Source organism: Plectropomus leopardus, chromosome 1, assembly GCF_008729295.1.
Source record: "Plectropomus leopardus isolate mb chromosome 1, YSFRI_Pleo_2.0, whole genome shotgun sequence".
In the NCBI taxonomy this organism is placed as follows: Eukaryota; Metazoa; Chordata; class Actinopteri; order Perciformes; family Serranidae; genus Plectropomus; species Plectropomus leopardus.
Window position 1 is genome coordinate 23,303,443 of NC_056463.1, and position 23,130 is coordinate 23,326,572.

General features: G+C 39.1%; 1 protein-coding gene across 1 annotated transcript in view; it reads right to left on the reverse strand.

The window, feature by feature from the left end:
• The window catches only part of kiaa1549lb (KIAA1549-like b), a 69,084-nt gene that overhangs the window by 35,477 nt on the left and 10,477 nt on the right, over nucleotides 1–23,130 (reverse strand). The window contains exons 2-4 of the mRNA XM_042484563.1: nucleotides 4,093–4,461; nucleotides 340–813; nucleotides 87–202 (exon numbers count right to left, since the gene is read on the reverse strand). Coding sequence (XP_042340497.1) covers nucleotides 87–202; nucleotides 340–813; nucleotides 4,093–4,461 — 959 coding nt within the window. The remainder of the gene's footprint in view (nucleotides 1–86; nucleotides 203–339; nucleotides 814–4,092; nucleotides 4,462–23,130) is intronic.

Below are 23,130 nucleotides of genomic sequence, written 5' to 3' on the forward strand. Positions count from 1 at the left end.
TCTACCTCCTGAGCCACTGCCGCCTCCATTAGCTGAAACACCTGCATTTCTCTTGAGTGATTAACAGAAACTGATAACAGCCTGACCTGTGCTTGGGCCGATGTATCATTCAGAGCTTTTCGGAGACCCTGACTTAGTCCCCTTCGCAGGTTTTGCCTCTGAATGCTGTCCAGCCTGTTTCTTCTCACATAGATGGAAACAACTAAGAGAGATAAAAAGACAGAGACATACGGGCAAAACAAGGGAGAAACTAAGGCAGACACCGAGCAGAACATGTCAGAGAAATAAAATCCACAGTTTAATTGTTTTTATTTAAACCGTGTTATAAGTATTCTTTACCTGTTTTCACCCACAGTCTCTCTGTGATGTTGCACTGCTGTGGTGGGGCCTCTGTGGTGGTGGTAAAAGGCGAAAGGAAAATGGTAGAGCCCCCCCTGGGAGGACTCGTTCTGGGGACGGGTGGCGTGAACGTTCTCCTGCTGGTTTGAGTCCTGATGGTTGTGGTTGGGGTGGTTCTCCTGGTCACAGGCACGGGCATGGTAATGGTGGCAGGCTGTGTGGTTCCGGTGGTGACTCTTGGGAAAGGCATGGTTGTGGTGGTTGAAGCTACAGTTGTGGTGGTAAGCTGGACAGAGTCTGTCAGGGTTTCCTGTCCATGGGGCAGAGGTGATACCTGAGATGTCCTCTCGGTGGGCCCATCAGAAAGGGTAATTCTGACTGATTGAGAGGGGGCTAGACTGGCCGCTTTTTCTTTGGGGAAAGTGAGCGCAACTGCTCTAGATGTTCCAGCGGTTAACTCGTCCATCCCCGCCTCTGTAAGGACAAACGTCTCAGTGACTTCCTCTGAGAGATAGTGATCTATTGATGAGGTGAAACTTGATGATGAGGATGGAAATGTGGCTTTTACAGACCCAGATGATGATGCAGTGCCTGGGTGCATGGTTGGTTTTACTGACAATATTTTGCCAAGTGAATGCAACGTCGATGACGACGAAAATGGAGCTTTAGACGACACTGACATTTTGGGGTTATGTAGGGAGGAGGACTGAAAAGCTTTGAAACTACTGTATGATAATGGTGAAGTCTCTGAAGATGATGAATGAAATGAAACAGATGATGGTTCCAGCTCAGTTGGAAGGGTTAACCCCCTCGTTTTTGAATCAGTTGTGTTATTGATATTGTCAATATCAGAGAAACTGAGTGCAGGGTTATTTGAAAGTGTGACAGCAGCATCAAATGCATATTCAAGAGAGTCAACATCTGCCGGAGGGGGGCTGTGCATGCTCTTATACGCCAATGCAAGAGAAGAAGCTTTTGAAGATTTCATGGAGTCTGGAGTCATGTGAGCGAGGGGCAGAGAACCATCTGAGCCCCATGCAGTGTTCACAGTGGCTCCTTGCTGTACTTGGACAGCTGCAGCAGATCTGAGATTAGCAGGAGATGAATTCAGTTTCTGTTTTATATTTTCTGATGTTCCTTTAACATATGTAAAAGATGGATGTTCGCCAACAGTTGGATAAAATGAAGTTGGAACACTGGTGACTACAGTTGGATCAATTGAATTAAATATATGCATATTAGCCTTTTGTCTGTCTTCCAACTTCAGATGTTCATACGATGGGCCATCTGTTTGTGAATTAGATTTTGCCCTATCAAAGCCAAAAGATGTATCTTCTAATTCAAAGGCAGCACTTTGAAAAGACACAGGCTTGGTGGCTTTCCATTTTGTATATGGTGCCATTAATTTTGTGCCAAAGCTGAAAATAGCGCTAAATGATTCACGGCTGTTTTGTCCATAACTGGAGGAAGTAGTTGCAGCAGAGGAAGCAGCAAAGGGAATGGTTCTTTGTCTGCCTAAATCAAAATTTGCACTATCACTTCTCACACTGGTGATTGGTCCCTGAGAGGGAGAAGCGGAGCTGAGTGTCAGGAAGATTTCAGACCAGGAGGAAGGAAAAGACATCGTCACATTATCTTTGCGAGAAAGACTTTTAAGAGGTTCTGACGATGCATCAGAAGTTGCTTGAGAACCTTTGCCAGAACCTTGAGAGCCTTTATTCAACATGAAGAAATCATCTGTCGTTACGAAATTTGGATACTTTGTTGTGAACTGTCCTGATGTAACATCCTCTGTGTAAAATACAGTGTCTCTGATTACAGTAGACTCTTTATTTCCATTAAATAAAGGAGAAAGTGAACTTTTTTCTGTATTTCTGTGGAAGCTCTCAGAGGGCTTATTTCCATATGCCATGTAAACACTGGAGGCTGGTGTCGTTTTATTGTTCCCTGCAGTTGTTTCGGCCCTGTAAGTTGATGGTATGCTGCGACCAGCCCTTTCAGATTTTATGATATGAGCTGAGGTGTCAGCCGAGGACGCTGTCTGGAGATATTCATGAGGAGTAGTTTGATCAGATGTTGTAAAAAACTTGTGGGGAAACGTAGCTAAAGATCTTGTTTGAAAAGATCCTTGTGAAGATACTGAGATTTTGGGTTGGTCTGCAAAATTAACTTCACTACTGGCAGACAGACCAGTGTCATCAGCGTTGTTTGGGCTGAGGCTGAGAAAAAAGGACAATAAGTCTGTAGGCGGAGTAGTATGTGAGAGACTTTCATACATGTTTTTGTAAGTCATATCCTTTGCTAAACTAACTGGCAACACTGAACCAGAAAGAGACATCATCCCAGTGTTGGAGGAAAATATTACTTTTGGCAATGTCCATCCTCCAGGCTCCTGAGTGATGCCTTTGGGAGACCCTGTTTGTGTTACAAATTCTGGAACGTTTATAACTCCATTACTTGGCAAATGAAGCGACTCTGACTCTGATGTGGAGGAGGTTGTTCCTGTTCTGGTGATAGAACTGAGGATGGAACCAGTGGTGGAGTCCAGCCTTGGCCCTGTGAGCGAAAGTGAGTTATTCGGGTGAGCTTGAGCGGAAATGGATTTGAGGTCTGCTCCTGCTATCTCTCCCTGGTTGTAATTTATATTGATGGCAGGAACTCTGGGGCTGCCGTGACCCGCTGCCGTCAGTAAATCAGCGGGATTAGATGCATGCTCTGAGGACACCATGCCAAAGTGAATAGGTGTTAGCTCAGTGATTGCAGTTTCAGAGAGAGACGTTTTACTTGCTGGAGAATCAGCGGATCTGAACGTCATTGCTGGTGATACGGTTGGATTTACAATACGTGAATTAAGAGGCAACATGATTGTATCTCTGACGCTTTCACTAACAAAAGTCAGACTATCTACGGCTGTCTCGTTTTCCTTTTCCGCATATGCTGTTTGATTTAACATCTGCTGTGTGACATGACTAGAAACTGAATAGCCTTTAGGATGGGCAGACAGCAGTGCTGATGTGGGATTTTGTAAAGCTCCCTGCTGCCTTTGAACAGCTTGACTCTCTTGATTGGAGGGAAGTGAGGTGCTAATTTCAAGATTATTGGCTGATAGAGAGTTCATACCTGGGTTCTGGGTTTGAGTGGATCCATATAAAATCTTTAAAAGATTTTCTCGATGGTTAGGAGCAGAAAATGATGTGTATGTGCTGGTTGCTGGTGACTTGATGACTTCTGTGCCTACACTCCTTATATATGCTCCAATCCCTCCATAGATTTTATCCGCTGATGAGTATAATGAGTATTTTGTCACTTCAGTGCTCTTTTCAATGCTGGTTTCACTTGGAGAGTGAGATGACTTAGTTGTAGTGCCTTGCAGTCTCTGTGGAACAGCTGGTAGGTCAACAACTGAATGAGTAGTAGAGTGTGCTGTTGTTAGACTATATGTCCAACCCAGAGACCCTGGTGGTGCTAATGTCTGAGGAGCAGGACTAGACATAATGCTTTGAACTCGAGATGAAGCTACTTTTTTCATCCATCCAGCAGAAGATAGCAGTGACTCTACGGATGATAACACAGAGGAAGTGGGCTGAACTGATGAAGACAGTGATGATGACAAAGAAGAAGATGATGCTGCTGATAATGACGCATTCCTGTTTCCGTCCATTAAAGCCACATGCGATGGCCTAGAGACAGTTGATGTCATGATTATGGTCTGAGGTGGTGTGGTATGTTGGAAAGACATGCTGGAAGTCAGACCTGAGCTGGCGAGAGAGATCCTGTCCCCTGAAGACGACAATGAGGAGGACATCTCTGAACCCTGGCTGGAGCTATGTGAAGGCCATTGAGTGGTGTGGGTCTCGTCCCTGGTGATGGTTGGCGAGGTTCTACTTTGATCCAGGCTCACTGGATGTTTGACAGTTCCTGCCATGACGGTTAAGACAGAAGAAAAGGCAGGCTGTCCTGATAAACCTTCCCCCTCAGACTCTGAATCACCAGCTGAATGGACGACTGAGAAAGGCACCTCCTCTGCCACCGACACATCAGCCAATGGATGAGCAGGAGCAGCCGTGACTGTGGGGTCGCCTGGTAAAGACGAGGAGCCGGAGGCATCATAGGTGGATTTTTCTGTTAACAGAAAGAGAGAAAAACAAAGGGTGATATAATATTGGTAACAAAGGGATAATTTTAAAGCTGAAGCTATTCTTATTTCCATTAATGCTCTTATAAGGTTCTATAAGGATTGCAGGAGTAATCTTCACCTGGTAAATACTATGTTTAAAAGTTGCATCACACCAACAGTTCAGGCTGGTTTTGGTGAGGCTGTGAAAGCAAAGTTATAAACAAAAAAGCATGAACAAATGAATAAACCTACAAAAATTTCTCAAAAGAACAGAAGGAAACCAACAATAAATTTCCCTTGAAGAGCTTCTACCCCTTGCTTTTTAACAGGAAGCTCCTCAGACAGATTAAACAAAGTTTGTATATTATCAGTTCATAAAAAAATAACATTTCTACTTAAAACCAACAAAACAATGACTAAATCATTATTCTGTTGTTACATAACAAGCATGTAGCATACATTATAATAAATATAAGTTGTTTAGTGTGATTTAAAAAGAAAATTACTGGAAAACGTATAACCCTGAATTTAGGCTGATTCCAAATATCTGGATTTCACAGCAGTTGCAGACTTTCTCGGGATGTCAACACTTTCTGCAGATGTCTAGAGAGTCTGCTAGGGGTGCAGACTCCACCATTCACCACTGATTACCCACAATTCATGGCAATATGGACTTGACATTGTAAATTTGTTTTGTTTTCCAACTGTGGACTGGAAACAAATAATTTGTGAATATAAATATATATATATATATATATATCATTATGTGGTTGAATATTATTCCGACCAATAATATTAATAATGCAAAAATAAAGGCTAAAAAAAGGAGCTGAAAAACAACAAAGGAGGTCTTCCAATGTAAATAATACCCAACCTATATAGTTACAGGCCAGCCCTTATTTACAAACAATTCTGCATTTGAATGTCTATAGTCTATATGTTATATATAAATATAATTTTGTTGTTCAGTCACAAAATAACTCTATAGCCTACATGGGATTAATTTAAATATTACAGCAGCAATTACATCTGAAAAATGTCTGTAGTTGTGACTGAAACTTTTCTATGTCAACAAGTGAAACAGATTGGAGGCCTATCCATCAACTTATAGTCTATGCCCTCTCAGACTTTATGTGAAGACAGTGAAAACGTCACAGTACATATTACTGAAGTTTGCGAGAGCTCAGTCCACAAGTCCAGAGTGTGGACTTTTGGATTCAGCCTATGAAGCCAATTAAAAGCTCTAACTTCTTGTTTGCCAGTTTGGACCCATTACCAGAATTTACTTTGGACAGGAGCTCGTACAATAAACATTTAGTCAATAACCAATAAATGATTCTGATGGTTATTTCATGAAGAACGTAAATGATGAAAGTATGCATACTGAAACTACGAGAAATTACAATCCATCAAGTCTGCAGCTGTGAATGTTAATAAATGGATTTGGGTTCATATGCTCTGCAGCTCTTTTTCAGAAGGTAAGTGGTCGATTGCCCATTTGAGTGTCTTTCTAAGAGCTATTCCAAAACAAAAAGCAGGTGTTATTCTAGAGGAGAGTAAATAACCAGCCAAATATTTGTTCGTTTTTTCACAACCCAGAAACCCAAAAGCATCTCTTATCAATGGCTCAGAACTAATCTATAATGCATTAGTGAGTGATTTATTTAAGTCATTACTTACAACATATGGGGCCATTATAAAAGGTGCTTTTTGGAAAGTGCAACCAAATTCATTTTGTCTATAAGTGAAAAATATATCTAAAATGACATGTTGATGCTCTGCCCTATTAACTGGCAGTGTGAAAAATCAGACTGCCTACGCATTGGGCATATCCATTCAGCCTGCATGTCAGCAAAGAATTAAATACTCTAAACATGACAAACGAAGCTATTAGGAAGAGCCAGGTATGTCACACCACCGTTTAGAGGACACCTGATTCCAAGTATACGCATTTACAGAGATGGCTCTGGGTGTAAAGACTACTTCGAATGGTGCTAGGCTGTTAAAGTTGCAGAAAATGTTAAGTTGACCTTTTAGGAAAATCTTTTAATTGACTGTTATCATGTTAACCTATGTGTCAAGGCGAAAACCAATCACAAATGCTACTCACACCAGGTTTGGATGTGTAAATACATTTTTCTGATAGTCTTAGAAAGCAACGCACACCGAGGGCAGACATTTATGTTTTCCCAAAGGAGAGAAAAAGAGACAATCTTCAAAGTGGAACAAATAGAATTACTTAAGAGATGGCAGCTGTGCGCTCAAGAATAGCAAAGATAACACAAAATGGACTCATCTTACAGTGGTTTGTGCCTTTGCAGGAATTATGCCTCAATAAAGGGCAGACAGAGACGAGATACGGGGGTTTACATTACAGTAAAGTTTAATAAGGTGATGGAGGTGATTAATGCACCAAGACGGTCGACAAGAAGTTGTCTCTCATCCATCCCTGTCCTCCTCTCGTCTCCTTTTATTCTCAGCACATCCTCGACACATCCACAGAGGACTTCTTTTATCCATTTGTAAAGCTTTGCAGTCCTGTCACACCTCCCACCCCCTCAGCATGTTTCTCCTGCTGAAGTGCATCCAGCCAGCACTTGCACACAACTGCTTCAGTGTGGAGTGACATGAGCAGGAGGGACCCTTTTGAAGACATACATGAACCTGGATACTCGCATATCAGTCATATTCCCTTATTCTGTTCGACTGAATGCACCCTTTGAACATAAACTACATAATTTTGAGATTTGTCCAGAATGCACTGTGGAAATTACTGAGGCCCTTGAGTCCATGTTTTCTGAATTACACACATGGTGATTAGCTTGAGGCAGTGTGTGTACTCACACAGCTGGCACTGTAAAGCTATCTGAAAACAATTCTCTGTCTTCAGATATTTCCCAACCATTAAATGTAAACTCTAATAGGATCTTACACTTACTCATTCAAGTTCCAGGTCACCAACCCTGAATGTATTCTTAAATGTCACCAATATCCCAGAGAGCTAGCATAATACTTTCATAATTTGTTTTTAAAGGAATAAATCTCTGAATTTCGTTAACAGCCACCATTCATTTTTTAAAGATAGCTCTTTCATGCTGTATTTGTGATCCCACCTAATTCCCTTTCTTTGATAAATCACTAATGTGCTTAAATGTGATTAGTGAAATTGCTATATTGCATTTTTTAATCCATTCTTTCAAAAAGTGACATAAAACTAAAAGTGGGAAGAAGAGAAATGTATTTCTGTATTCACATAAGAGCTCTAAGGTAACAAAAGGATATGCTTCCTGCTTCAAGGCCAATAAAAAGTCAAACCATCTGGTCATCAAACTGAAAGAGAACTTCCTGGCTCCCCTCCTTCGCCTGCTTAGTGTGCCCAGTGTCAACATGAGTTTGGGTGCACAGAATGGAGGCCAGTCCAAGAGGAGGTGTGGGGTTCACCTGTGGTTTGCCACCTGTTCTGACTGGGCTGAGCATATGGGAGGATTTTAACAATGGACGAGAGAGGAGAAGGTGTGCAGATAAAAGCAGACAGTGATAGAGGCAGGTGGAGAGTGATGGGAATGGGAGGGCTGTGAAAAACGAAAGTCACATAGTTCAAGACCACAGAAATCAGTGCAGCTGTTGGGTAAAAGAGTGGTACAAAAATGAGAAAATTATTGAATTTGCCGTGAAGTGTCTGCAGTGCAGAAGTCTGCAGGTCCTTTTCAACAAAAGTCATTTATCTTCATGATTCCTCATACCATCCAGCTTCAGGCTTGAATGCAAAGTTGCAGATGGTGTCACATAACTACCAGTATTTTGTAGGAAGTCAAGTTGATCGTAAAAGTAGGGAGTTGACTTTACAGGAGGAGTAGCACAAAAATGAACAGTCCATAATTGAAAATTACTTGTTGTAGTCAACAAGCAAATCAGGCGGTTCTCCGGCACTGTTGGTACGTTTACTTATGAAAAGTAATGCACCACAATTCATATATAACCTGCGTAATCAGGAAGGTTGCAATCACATGACCAATGCACTGATGGGAGTGAATAAGGTGGTAGTATAAAGACTGAAAGTCCCAAACTTAACCTGCATAACTCTACTTTAATTATGTAACTTTGCCTTAAGTACCTAACAGAGTAACGGAGTAAACATCAGATAGCGTAAACAGAACGTTGGAATATGCGGATACAAAAAAAGCCAATATTGCCAGGCAGGTTGGAATTAAAGCCATTTTATTAGAAATCAAATGGGAAACTGGTTGTTAATGGGATAAATAACAATGCAATTTCTTATGCCTCCCATAAGAAACTGACACTCCCAGCATCTATAATCACTAAAATTCTTGATTTTGGTACACTTCCTTTATCAGGAGACAGCTACATGATCCTGACTTGTCCCTTAAACATTCTGCAACCAGCACACATAAACCACAGACCTCATTTCCACACTCATTTCCCCCCTTCTGCAGCCAGCACTATCTTTGAGCAGCCAGGACACAGACATGACACTGCCGGGGCTCCCGCTGCTCCACTCATATTATACACTGCTTTTCCTTTTGCTTTGAGCTGTTTTTGTTCTCTTGTGAGAGGAAAATGGTAAACAAGAGAGTATAATTCAATAGTGAGGTGGATGGATCCCTAAGAGCAGAGAAACAAATTTAAGAAGAAGCTTGTTGACTGCTTTTGAGGAAGTACCTCAGAAGTCCCTGCTATGTTTCAGCATATACAACTGCTTTGAGCTGTTGTTCTATCCAAATTAAAATTAGGAGCTCAGTCAGTTAGAGGGAAGTCTGGGAGGAGAGAATATTGATTGAAAAATTGCATCTTAACATATGTATTGCACATACCCTCTGCATTTTTGTCTGTGTATGGAGACATCCTGTCTGTGCAGGGCTATAGAGGGAGGATGGTGGCTGTGACGCCAAGCTCTGCTGAGATGACAGTATGGATGGGAGGAAGGATGTCACACACAACAAGCACCATGATTTCTTTTTTTTCAGAGAGAGCAAACAGCACAGCAGGCTGAGACACGCATTAGCTGTCTGGAACAAAGCCAAGCGGACACTTAACCCTGCAACCATGCAGAGAAGTGTACATGGTATTAAAGGAAGTGTTCATTCATTTACTCACTCATTTATTACTCCTGACAAGGAGGATACAGTATGTTTTTGGTCCAGTTTGATTGCTTGTCTGTGGCCAAGAAGACCATGTAATTGATTACATGTGATTCCAGGATTTTTTTAAAACCAGGCTGCAGTAAAATACACACACTTGCTCAATTCAACACACTCTGCTATATCAACATCTAATGCAAATATTCTTCTTCACAAATTAAAAAATCTAATTCCTAATACAACTCAAACATGTACCAAACTGAGTTGACTTCTTTAAAAAGTTAGCAAAGTTTTAAGATTGTGAAGTCCAGGGGAGTAATGATATATCAATCTGGAACTAATATATCCATGCCATGATCAATGACCAAATACCATCCATGCCAAGTGACATCAATACATATTGTCAACTAGATGATATATATCAAGCATGTGTACCTCTTTCCTAAACAATCAAACAATGCAAGTGGCCTAGCACAGCCATCAGCAACTATTGGAGCCAAGGTCAACTGATAACTATAGCTTTTAAAGCCTCCTATCAGCACCCATTAATGGGCAAAAATGATAAATAGACCACTAATATTCAGTGATATTGTCTCATACCACTTACAGACCCCCTGAATTGAATTAAAATCAAAATCATATCATGACAGACTTTCTGATGTCAGTATATTGTATTGTCATCCAAATATTCAATATAATATTGTATTGTGATGGAACTTGTGATTTACACCTCTTGTGTAACCTTGGTAGAGAAATGCACTCCATGCACTTAGTCCTTTCTAGTTTATAAATCTGTGTACAATCATCAAATGTGCAAAACATAACAACAAAGCTTGATTTAGTTTTCCACATTTCTATCAATCATTTTTTAAAAATCAGCCTCGGACTGACACCACTAGTCTCTCCATTTTCATTGATAAAATGATCGGAAACAAATACTAGATGAAAAGAAACAGCTCTGGTCAATATACTGACTCAGGAGAAGCAGAGCTTTCTCTCTTGCTGCCTATTTTTCCTCCTTCTCGTTCTCTCTCGCTCTCTCACTCCAGATAAAAGCCTATCCACTGACACTAAGGCTCTTCGTCTTTTTCAGCCCGACATGTCGACACACTGACTTCTGTCCTGATGCAGCTCAGAACGCTAGTCATGGCTTATGCTGTTGCACTCTGTCCACTCCTATTACTGCTCACCATGCTGTTCTCCACTGTCCTTGTCCCTGTGTTTTAGCTAGCTTCATTTAAGACTGGGTTATATGTTGACATATTCTGTGAGGTGATAGTGATTTGTTTAAGTCATTTAACATCGCCATATTCACGTCTTGTAACTTAATTATCACAAATAGGCCTACTGAACTTTCTAAATAGTCTAACACAAGACATTACATTAATTATTTCCTGTATCTGTATGCATAGTGATACATTATGTTCCTATCTAGTTTTCCACTGCAGGCACTGGATGAGTTAAACACACTATAGAGCCATTATTCAGGGCTTTTTGTGAGCTTTTTGGAAGGTGACAGCGGACACATTCCCTCTGCTCTCACATGAGGGATCATATATCTGCTGGCTCAAACCCTTTTGGCGAAAATGGACGGACAGCAGCCAAACTTAATTGATTTTCAGGCCTCGTTATGTAAATGCAGAAAGTAAGCAGCAGAAACAGTGAATAAATCATACAGACAGAGTTCTACTGAACAAAAAAAAAACATTTATAAATAAACACCTTTTGATATGATGCAAAAATATTCAACACTTCAACACAATTTTTCTGTATTATGTTTATGTTCAGTACATAGGGGTTTTAATTATCAGGGTTGGAAATTAACTGTTTTGTCCACCTGCCACAGTGGCTGGTGGATTATAAAATCTACTATCCACTCAGTAGATTACAATAGGGGTTTTAATGGCTGATGAATAAAGCAAATATAGCTGCCACTTGCATATTTTAATAGCATTTGGCTGGTGGCTGATGTGAATTTCCAACCCTGGTTTCAAAGCATATTAACAATTTGAGTTCCTAAATGTGGAACCAAATGTGCTGACCAATGGCTCTTGGCCTTAACTGTCTATAAGAAAAGAATAACAATTATCCCTGTCAAACTTTCAGAAGAAAAGGGAAAATGCTGAAATAGCATACAAGAGCAGAAATCCTAAAACACTAGAGTTTTTCCTCAAACATTAGAGTTTTTACCATTTTTAATCACATGGTCCATTTGTTTTGGAGATCTCTGTGGATAATTCTGCTCCACAAAAAAAACGCAATAATGCCTGGATCTTAAGTTATCAGAGAGTGCTAGGATGCCAGCCGGCTCCGACATGCCAAGGAGTGTCAGAGAAACACTGATTTGTAACGTGAAATTGCTTTATTCAATGTTTTTACCGGTGTAAAGTAGAGGAGACCTCTGTGGAAAATTCAGCTCACGAGAAAAACCTCCTAAATATCTGGATCCGAAATGAGATGAACACAGATTAAGTTATCAGAGAAAAAAGGGGAGCACACATGACCTGTCTGAGACATGCCAAACAGTATTTTTTTTCGTCCAGTTATAATCACCTGGCCAGTTTTTTTTTTTGGAGCATTAGAGACCTTTGTGGACAATTCTGCTCCCAGTAAAAACCTCCTGAACAATTAACAGTGAAGGTGTTCCAATTGGGAGAAGTTTCAACTGGTTGCAATCTGTTTTCCTCACGCCCAGATGCCACTAAATCTCTCTAATTATTACACACTCATTCTTCATGTAAGGTAGCTAGGCTACCATTTAAGGCTGTTTGCACTTAAAACAAATTAAAAGACAAGGATAATTTAGTTCTGCTAAGCACAGGACTATATATTAACATTACCTTAAAAAATAAAACAATATACTGACTTGTTGTGCCTGTGTTTGTTCTTCGTGTCTCTTTCTATCTACTTCTCTCTGATGTTTCAGAACTATTATTCCATGAATTTGTCATTATTTTTGTCGGGATTATCTCTCACTGATATTGTTGGAAACCCCATATTGACACAACAGGTGCAAAAGCTTGACGGGCTTGACACAGTAACCAAGGTGAGCAGAGCTAAGCAAAGGGCCAATTAGGCTACTAAATGAACAACCCTATGTCTTCAAGCTTCTTTATGTGCCCTTTACTTTACTTGGTGCAAGACCAGATATAGGCCTACTGCATGCTAGCAAATACACTCCAAAGCTGTCTTAACTTGTATTAGTATGGTTTCACAATTCAACTAATACCGACTTGGGGCATAACAACTTATAAACATTTATAGGTACTGTATTTTTTTTAGGGAATGCACATAAACACTGAGATGATTAAGGAGCATTTCATTCTGTACCTTTTCTCTGACAGGAAAGCTCACTAAAATAACCCATCACATTGACAACAACTGTATCAGCAGTAAGGCATCTATAAATATTGATAATGTCAAAGCATGAATAACCTTTAGAGTCAGCCAAATGCTTGTTTGTTTGTTTTTTACATCACATTAATCATCTACACTTGATACAAAAATGCCAGACTAAATATAACCCCCAATATTCTGACAACATAAATGAAAAAATCTTTAAGCATTTTCAAATAACATTTCCAGACTGAGCAGACTAAATAAATTCTGCATGTATTTGTAGCTTTGATGAAAGATCTTCTGAGGGACTTTCTGGGAGTGTAATGGCTGGGTGGCCTATTCAATATTAATATTAGATAGATGGGACCATAGCATCATCTGCAGAGCAGTGAAATAAAATATGATGTTGTTAAACACTTCCAGAGGAGGAGAAGAAATTGACAGTGTTTACTGTGCTGATGGCTGACAAGTTCAATACACTTAGAGGGACAGTTCACCCCAGAAAATGTGAGATCACTCTCTTGAGTAATGCTGAATAATGTCATGATAATATAATGCTCATAAACAAAATGGCACTCCCTTATGTTGCTCAAAACGCCAAAAAAAATATTTTTGGCACTTTGAGCGCAAGCTGAGTGCCATCTAGTTCTCTTACAATGGAGAGAAGGAGGACATCTTTACAGCAGATATCCCTGAACTGTCTCTGACCATTTACACTGCAATATGGTGCTGAAGACAACACTGAGGTCTAGGAAGGACTACGTCTACATCTTATAACTGTCAAGAAAGCATTTACTGCTCAAGACTCAGTCCAAACGACAGACAGAGATTTGGTTCTTGGTTTAAAAGTTTATAGCTCAGCCTGTAATTATTAATAATTCAAGATTAAGATAGGTGATTCCAACTCCAGCAGTTTCACATAAACAGCACATTTACATTTCCTGCAGCTCCACCTGTTCAATCATGTTTGAAGAGCCTAGCCTTTCCTTTACTTCAGTTAAGGCTAGGCTGACTTCATTTCTAGTTGCACAATAAATGCAGAGCACCAAATAAGACAAATATTTTCTCAAACATAAAAAAACTGGTAGGTGAATGCTTTTCCTCTTTCAGTAATTGGAAATATACATGCCAGTGTAGCTTGTTTGCTTTCAAGTGTATTTAAAGTGAAAAAGCAAATGTCTAACAGACTTTTTCACTGCAGATATTCTGATTTGTCATACCAAGAACAGCACAGGTGGAAGTAATAACATTAACAATGGCTCAGTCAGCTCCATTAAATGTCCCACGTAGCCAGCTCCAACAATAGCAAGCTCTCCTAAATGGAATGCAATGGTTTTATTTCATTAATTACACCTGTGTATTCCTGCAATTACTTAAAAAGGTCCATGTCAAGAAAGAGTCACTACATCATGTGAAGAATTATCTCTTACTTCTAGAAGTACACTGGTTGAGCTGAGAGAAACTTGTGCATTTTATCGCACAGTACCACTCCGAAGGCACTGATCCTTAGAAATTAATGGTAGATAAAAAATATAAGAATATTTTCAGGGTGACATATTCCTTTGATGCATGCAGCCATCAGTGAGACCTTGTATTGGGCAGATAGGATGACTGGAAGTCAGAAAGCTCAGTTAGGGCTCTGCAGGCGACTGCAGTCCTATTAAAACTACCAAAAAGTAAGTCATATTTCACTTCAGCACCATGCCTGGAGGCTACACTGTCCTGTGAACTGTCAAGGTTGAAAGCAGAGCATGCATGTGCCAGAGCCAGATAAAAGCAAAGGTACACTCTTGCTATGGCAGCATCATACAAATAAAATATAATGACAGAATATATGTTTCCTCACCAAATGTTAACAAATTTAAGATCAGGAGTGTTAACAATGCTCCAAACCAGATTAGTATTCTTGAGATGTATCTGATTTGTCAAAAGTATCACATGCTACTGCTTCTTCAAATATGGACCTCTTGTCCTGGTGTAACCTCAAAGAGAAAGGGACTGAATCTAACGGGAGCTCAAGGCTGTCTCCTGGGGCCGTGCATATCCGAGCAGGCAGGGGACGAGTGCAGGAGTTTAGCTGCATGCTGGGGCTGTGATGGGCTTTGGATTACAAAAGCCTTTTGACATGCAGGATGTGGGTGTGGAATGACAGGTAGGGGTGAAGGGAGGGCATCAGATGGTGACGCAGCAACTGACAGGACTGCCTACTGGGATATCATGAAGATTTCATCCTGAGTTATGTATTTGCTCTGCTTAATTTTAAACATGTAAGTACATTGAGTGAAGAGGGCATTTTTATTTTTATTAAAGGTTGACTGACAATCAGCAGCAAAAGCATGTGGAATTTCTGACCTCCAGTCACACCATAGAGGAGTTTTTCTTTTAGTGGGTCTCCATTTCTTTCATGCACATGCACAAGAACACACATACACGTGCACATATGTATTTTACATGACACAGTCCTTACAATGGTTTCACACTATTCCACTGACCTATGGGTGGCGGTAAAACACCAAAATATGCTGCAATGCACCAGCAAAGGCGGGGGAGAAGAAGACTGCAAGTTACTAAACATGGATGTGAACAAACGAGGATTAGGAAAACCTAAAAAGAAAAAAATCACCTTTGCTTGTGTTATGAGGAAAGAAATGAATTCAGCACATTTCTTAGATCTCAAGGATACACATTATGCATTTTGAAGACAGACACTGACACTTTTGTTTGTTTACAAGTGAACTCCACAGGGCACCTTTAAATTGAATAAAAAGAATCACAAGAACATGTTGTGAGTACAGATCTCCTCTAGTTTTGTAAGAAAATATCTGTGCATTAACCACAATGATGCTGTTTGATACTGATTAAGCCCGAAAGTCATTTAATATGCTGCAGCTGTTTCAATTTTGGGTTATGATGTATGATTATATGCTCAACCTAAATTAGAAAAATACAGGAACAGAAAGTCCAGGGCCTATTTTCACAAACTGGATCCAGATCAGTAGCCAGCATGAGGATGTGAGGTTCAGTATTGCTATACTATTGGTAGACTTAGGTACATAGGTAGACTCTGTAATATCAGTGTAGGGAAATGATTACTCTGGATTGGGTGAAAAAAAGGGTTACCTGCTGGACGTAATGGGATTAACAATACCAAAAGTGGGGTACAAAGTTAAAATCAAGGTACCTTATTATACACCTCTAAGCCTCACATAACACCAGAGGTGTGTACTTGTGTCACATAAGTCAGACTCGAGTCACAAATTTGATGATTTTAGACCTGACAAAATCAAAAAAGATTGCAACTTGACTCGGATGAGGAACTAACTTCACATTACTGAGTGCCAGCTGAGAACAAATTATACCAAATATCATTATATTCACATAAAAAAACTATGCAGTAGTTATGCGGTAGTAAATTGCGGTATGGAAAACATGCGGGTCAAACATTTGCAACTTTTAACTTGTTTAACTGTTTGACATTTGACATTGCACAAAGAACAGTAAGTCAAGACTAATAACATCTTTAGTGAGCTAATGCTTAGCTAACATTTGATAAACAGCTAAGTAACTTTTTTTTGACAAAATACATGTTTTAGAAAATAAACTAATTTTGAAAAGAATTGTAAATTTAACTGTTGTCAAAAAGCATTACATTTGGTGAAGGGCACATAATGACTTGTTCAGGACCCAAAACTCAAAGTTTAGGACTTGGAACTTAACTTGGGACTTGAGTGCAAAGACTTGTGACATACTTGTGATTTACAAGACAATGACTTGATTACAAACAGAACAGAACTACAAACTAAACATTACTGAAATAAATGAATAAAACTAATATGTACCTGCATAGTGATCTTGCCCGAGGGTTGATGTGTGCAGTCTGCTATTCAAAACAACAATATCTTACAAGAAGGGAAGGTGAAGTAACGGCTTGGTCACCTGTGACACAATCAGAGCTAGAAAAATGGACTCCACAGGACTACTCTGGTATCACTATTGGGGATATCACATGGCTTTGCCTCTGACTTTCTAATTGGGCCCTCAGAGAGACTTCAGAGGATGTCAAAGCTCATCCAAGTGACAGAATGTTGAGTGTTACTAAAGCATCATATGTGTCCTGTGTTAACCTCCTCCTGCACAAATGAGAGGTATTACTATTCCTATAGCAATATACCTAAAGGTACAATATGTAGCATTTATAAATTTGCATAGTATTGTCAAAATCATTGCAATATTTTATTAAAATGAACTTCAACTTCTATATATGAAGACTCAAAACACACTTTCTGTACTTTTGTTGCAACCCGTTGCCCTTCATTGGCAGTCCTCTTGGTATTCCACTTTGAGGAGCATGAAGAAAGATGAGACCTAATAACAATTCGTAAGAAGCAGGCTAATGAATAAACATCTACAGCTTGTAAGCTTTTACTCTATGTGTGCTGGGAGCATAATAGTTTTCTTCCTGTTTCATTCATTAGATTTCCTGCAAAAGCCCAACCCTAAAGAACACCTGTTAAAATGCAGGTAGCTGAAAGCCTCCTAATGGTCTCATTTGTTTATGGTAATAATAATAATTAACCAAAATTATATTACTTTAAAGTAATTCGTGTTTAATTTCTTGCACCTCTAGTTTTGACATCAATGTCATTAGGGCAAAAATTATCTGCATTTACTGCACTTGGTGATAAAGTGACTGTGATTCTGTCAAAGCGATACATAATTCATGCCTTCCGTGTCAAACCAAATTGCCTCTCGAAGGTATTATCATAAACATGATGAAAAAAAAGGCTCTTAAGTGACATAACAAAGACATATTGCAGCAGTTGTCCACTTATCTGCTGCACCAACAATTAAAATGAAACCTTCCTACACTTGACCTTGATCATACTGCAAGGTGGTGAGAAGCTCAATCAAACAGGAACCAAATGGAAACGGCTACTGTATGATACTGAGCAGGGCCGACTCTTACTGTATTTATTGGCTGCAGTGCAGCAGAGGTTAGCTGAGGCATGAGGAGGATGGAGGGAAGAGGACAATAGGGGATAACAAGGTGGGATAAGCCTGTTAAGCTTCAGGGATCCCTCTGAAATCCACACCGGAGTCAAGCACAAGAATGTCAAAATGTATGTAATCACAATGCTCTATAATCTGGGGTCACTTCAAGCAGAAGGCCACAAATTAAGTTGCTTGTGTTTTACCTGGTGACACTTTCTGGTATTTTGAAAAAGGACATTTAGAAGGACTCTGTAATCCAAAATTCAAAATTCAAAAAGGTTTATTGTCAAAACATGAGGTTCATGAGAGGGAACGAAACTAAGTATTGATGTCACGGTACGCAACAATAAAATAGGACTCTAAAATCTAAAACCAGCAGAAACAACAAAAAAATATAATGAAATAAAACAACAGTCTAAGATTAAGAGAACAATAGTACAAGGATAAAACAGTAAAAATTGCAGTGCAAATGCACTAATAAATTTAAGTATAAATAGAATTAAGTATTATTCCCCTGAAAGTACAAAATGCATATGTTATGTGACACCACATTACTCAATATTATGGAAGGATTACTGAATGGCCCAAAGTGTAAGGTAGGCCCCCTGACCTTCACCTGCAAAATGGCACTCACATTTACATGTATTGACCAGGAAGAGATTCAAAGAGATGCCAAACAGCTAAAAAATACACTAAATTACTGTAAAGAGGCACAAAATGAGTGAAAATAGATACGAAACACAAAAAGATAAATTATCACTACAAAGAGATGCAAAGCACAAACGTAAAAAAAGAGGCTAAGTAACTATAAAGTGTGTGTGTCTTGCTCTAGGTGGGGGCCCTTTTGCATATGCCCAGGTACTCACTGTCTAGTAAGAAACTCCAATTCAATATAGTCACTGATCAGCCAATACAATTTGCGTTTAGGACAGCTAAAGCGCCACAGATAATAATAAGTCTATTAAAATCAACAGATCAACAGAATATTAGAAACTACTGAGATAAATAAACTGTTTACGAATATTTTCAGCTAAAGTGCTAAAACTTCAATGTGTTTAGGATTAAATGTGATTATATTGCTACTTTTCTTGGTCTTCTACTGTTATAGACTTCATTTCTTTTGGCATCTAACTGCTGGTTGGACAAAACAAATTAATTAAATATGTCTACTTGCGCTCTGAGAAATAATAATGGACATTTCTTGCAGTTTTATGATATTTTAATCAAGAAAACAATTGGCAGAACATGAAAATAATCATAAGGTGCAGCCCTGGCTCATGCATCTGTGGAGGTGCATGGAGACCAGAGCCACAATTCAATTAGGCCTATTTGAACACTGGTTATGTTTTGTGTCGGTGAGTCAGAGTGAAATATTAAATTGGCAATAGCTGAAATATATATCACTGAAATAATTCCTGTACTTCAAAAAAAAGGAGCTGCTGTTCCTCTTGTGACCAGTGAGGAAATGGAAAATAACAGTTTACACAACACCTTCTGTTTTGGGCACACCAGGAGACACAGAGAGCAAGAGCAGAAAGAAATCTTACAGATACAGCATGAGAACAAAAACAAGACGTGGCTGCATTTTACACTGCTGAATACCAGGCCGAACAACACATTTGAGCTACAACACTGTTCATGCTTCACATCACAGCAATCATACATCCGACCTTGACGCTCTACACAGTCAAAGCAAACACAGAGATCACCACCAACTCCAGCAGGCAGCATGATGGATGAGCGCTCAAACAAAGGCCTCGGCCTCATCCTCAATTCACCACAACACCACTGGGCCGACAGCTGTGTCCCACTGAAGCTACAGTCTGATTTCTGCCACCGAGGATCCTATCATGTCTTTAATGAACCTGTGTGCTCATGTTGCCGGTTTTTACACCAGCAGTAATGTTAGCAGCTACCTATGTAGCTATAGATATAGTGACCTCTCATCTGATACGTTTCAAAGTTCATTCCGTTGTTTTTAGTGGAAAAAAATATACACTGCATACATTGCTAGTCATTTTAAGATTAAGAGTTAGTTTAGTTTCCATTTTTCTATCGTTTGCCATTGGCTTTTTTAAATTCTGAAAATCAACGTATGTCTGCTGTTAGGTCTGCTGTTGGGTTACTCAATTACATTACATTACGATGTAAGTAATATGAGATAATATATATATGAGAAAATATCAAATTTTCCTCTTTTTCGAAAAGCATGGAGATGTGCAATTAAATGATTTAGACGTAATTATGTAACACTCTTTCAGCTGGGTAAAAAAACAAACATCTAATTAAACAAGTTTATAATGAGAACAGTTGGCAAAACAAAGAGCGCTTAGAGGGCATATTCAAAGATGTAGAATATAAACCATAAAACCTGGCTTTGTAAAGGCCACCTTATGTAAGTGAATTAAGAATTTAGATAAGAGAGAGGATGTTTTGTTAGAAAGTAGCACCTGAGGTGAGATGTGGCAGGGGATCGAGATCCCAATGCTCAGTGCAGAGTGAAAACAGATTGAGCTTCTGCTAATGTTTCTACCAGCCAGACAGAATTTACTGGAAATTGCAAAATCAATGGATAATACATTTGAAACTGTTTTGGCAGAAGGTGCACAACAACTAAGTCAGTCTTGAACTGAGAAAGGCTGTTTTACATACTTTACAAACAGAGCTGTGTGATCCATGTAAACTCTAATAAAGTCTTTTTTTCTGATGCTTGAGATTTGAAAACACCTACTGATTCTTCATCAGCAGTTCCTGTTGTGGTATTAAGATCATTTCAGTTTAAGGTGCTTTGAGATGTGTAGCTCATTAAGATCTGTGACTATATTTTGTGGTGTCAAGGATAGTGTTATAGAAGGATAAATCTTCTATAATTATACTATCTTACATATGTTATTAAAATGATTTAGGGGGATTTAGCAGTGAGGATTGCAGTTTGCAACCAGCTGAAACTTCTTCTGATTAGAAATCTTTCAGTGCTCATTCTTCAGGAGGTTTTTACAGGGAGCCACATTACCCGCAGAGGACTCTCAAAGCAAACAGACAAAGGATAAGCTCTCTATGTAGACTTAAAAAGGGATTTTTATTTTCAGGTGATTATGAGTTAAAGAAAACATACTTAAACATACATATCTATATCTATATCTATATCTATTTCTCTCTCTCTATATATATATATATATAATATATATATATATATATATATATATATATATATATATATATATATATATATATATATATATATATATATATATATATATATATATATCTATATATATATATCTATATATATATATATATATAGGAGGCTGGCTCAAAATATACATATAGGAGGCTGGCTCAAAATATGAATCAATCCCCATGACCCTGTGTTAAAAAGCCCTACTTTTCAGGGCCCCTGGTGGCTCAGTGGATAGAGCAGGCGCTCCATGTATAGAGGCTGTGTCCTCGCTGCAGCGGCCGCGGGTTTTGACTCCCAGCCCTGGCCCTTTGCTGCATGTCATTCCCTCTCTCTTTCCCCATTTCACACTTGTGCTGTCCTGTCAATTAAAGGCAAAAACACCTAAAAATATCTTTAAAAAAAAAAAAAGAAAAAAGAAAAGCCCTACTTTGCAGCAGAAATAAACAATGTGCAGTCTGGTACAAAAACAGTGATTCTTTTTTAAAACAACCCTGTCTGAAGTTCTGTGTAAGTGTAATGCTACACATGACTATGGGGGAGCCGCTATGAGTGACAGCCTGTCTGCGACAGTCTGTGAGTCAGATCCACCCCTCGCTCCTCCATAGCTCCACCTTCTCATCCAAATTTGGTCACGTCTGGCTCTAACAAAACAAGACGGCAACGGCCAAAATATCAAACTTGAGGCTTGAGTCCACAAACCAATGAGTGACATCAATGTAGTGGGGTACATTCTTTTATACAGTCTATGTTTAAATAACTGTGTGTGTTTAGGCGTTTGGGTTTTTGCATTCAGACAGGAGTTGGAAAAATTAGGTTTTAGAAAACAACATGGAAAGGTTAGACAAAGTGGGGCTGTGTGGCAGTATATTTAAGAAGAAATCTTGCTGTTGCCTCTAAAGTGCAACACACACTTGCAGCATATGATACACATCAAAACAAAAGCACTGATTGTTCCCTATGTAAGCCTGCACACAAACTGGGTTCTGCCACCAAAAAGATGTGCACAGTCTCAAAGACTTTTAAAGTGATTGAATAGATAGGCTATCTCGATTCAGGCAGGTATGTATCAGAACTGAAAAACATACATTCAAAGCTCTGCTTCTTTTGAAGTCTGGCATTGAAAATGGAGTCCTCAATTTCTGAATGACGCTTTATATTGGCTGAAAACATTTGTTACAAGTGGGAAAGGTAAATCTTCTGAGAGATAACTTTCCTACAGCTAAGACAGCTCCTCTGTACTCCTCAGGTTGTCAAGTAGAGCTCCACGTCAACACTTGGACTGAGTCTCATAGTTCACAAGTATAATGTATTCAATATATTATTCAATGATTTTTTTTTCTCCCTCACTTTGTCAGAAAACGCAGCTCTTGGGGAGTATTACTGAAAGTGCTTAATGCAGAGAACAGAGGACATATTTTATAAATACAAAACGTGTCTACTTCAAGGTACTTAATGGATTCTACTGGACACCATTCAAGATGTGGGCAGACCAACAACGAAAACAGTTGGAAGTTCAGATAAGGCCATTTGCTATGAGAATGTCTCCCTATTAATTTTTTGGGCATAAAATGAATAATTTAACACAGCGCTACCAGTTGATTTTTGACAATGGCTATATATCTATTCACAGTAACCCACTGTAGTGCTGCAGATTTATTCCAGACTAGTTTAATAGCGAGGAGACTATTAAGAGGATGAACGCCCCCATGGGAGCCATCTTTTCAGGAGGGGTTTATCCAGCAAGCCAAGGTAGCCTCCTTTGAGCATGTTTCTTTCGAGTGAGAAATAGGACAGATCAGTACATATCAAAATGGGGACATTTTTCTAATGTGCATCTATGGTATGATATGAACTAAACTGCAAGCGTAAAAAGGTAAGATGCTCTGTCTTTGAAGAAATGGACATAGGAAATTGAAACAATTGAATATTTTCTCTGTGATTTCACCCTTTTGAAAAAAAAATGTGCAATTTATTTATTGTCCACTTGTGATCTCTTATGAGTATTCTTTATGAAGGAAATATAAGACAAAATGGCTTGATTTTTAGATTTCTGATACATGTTT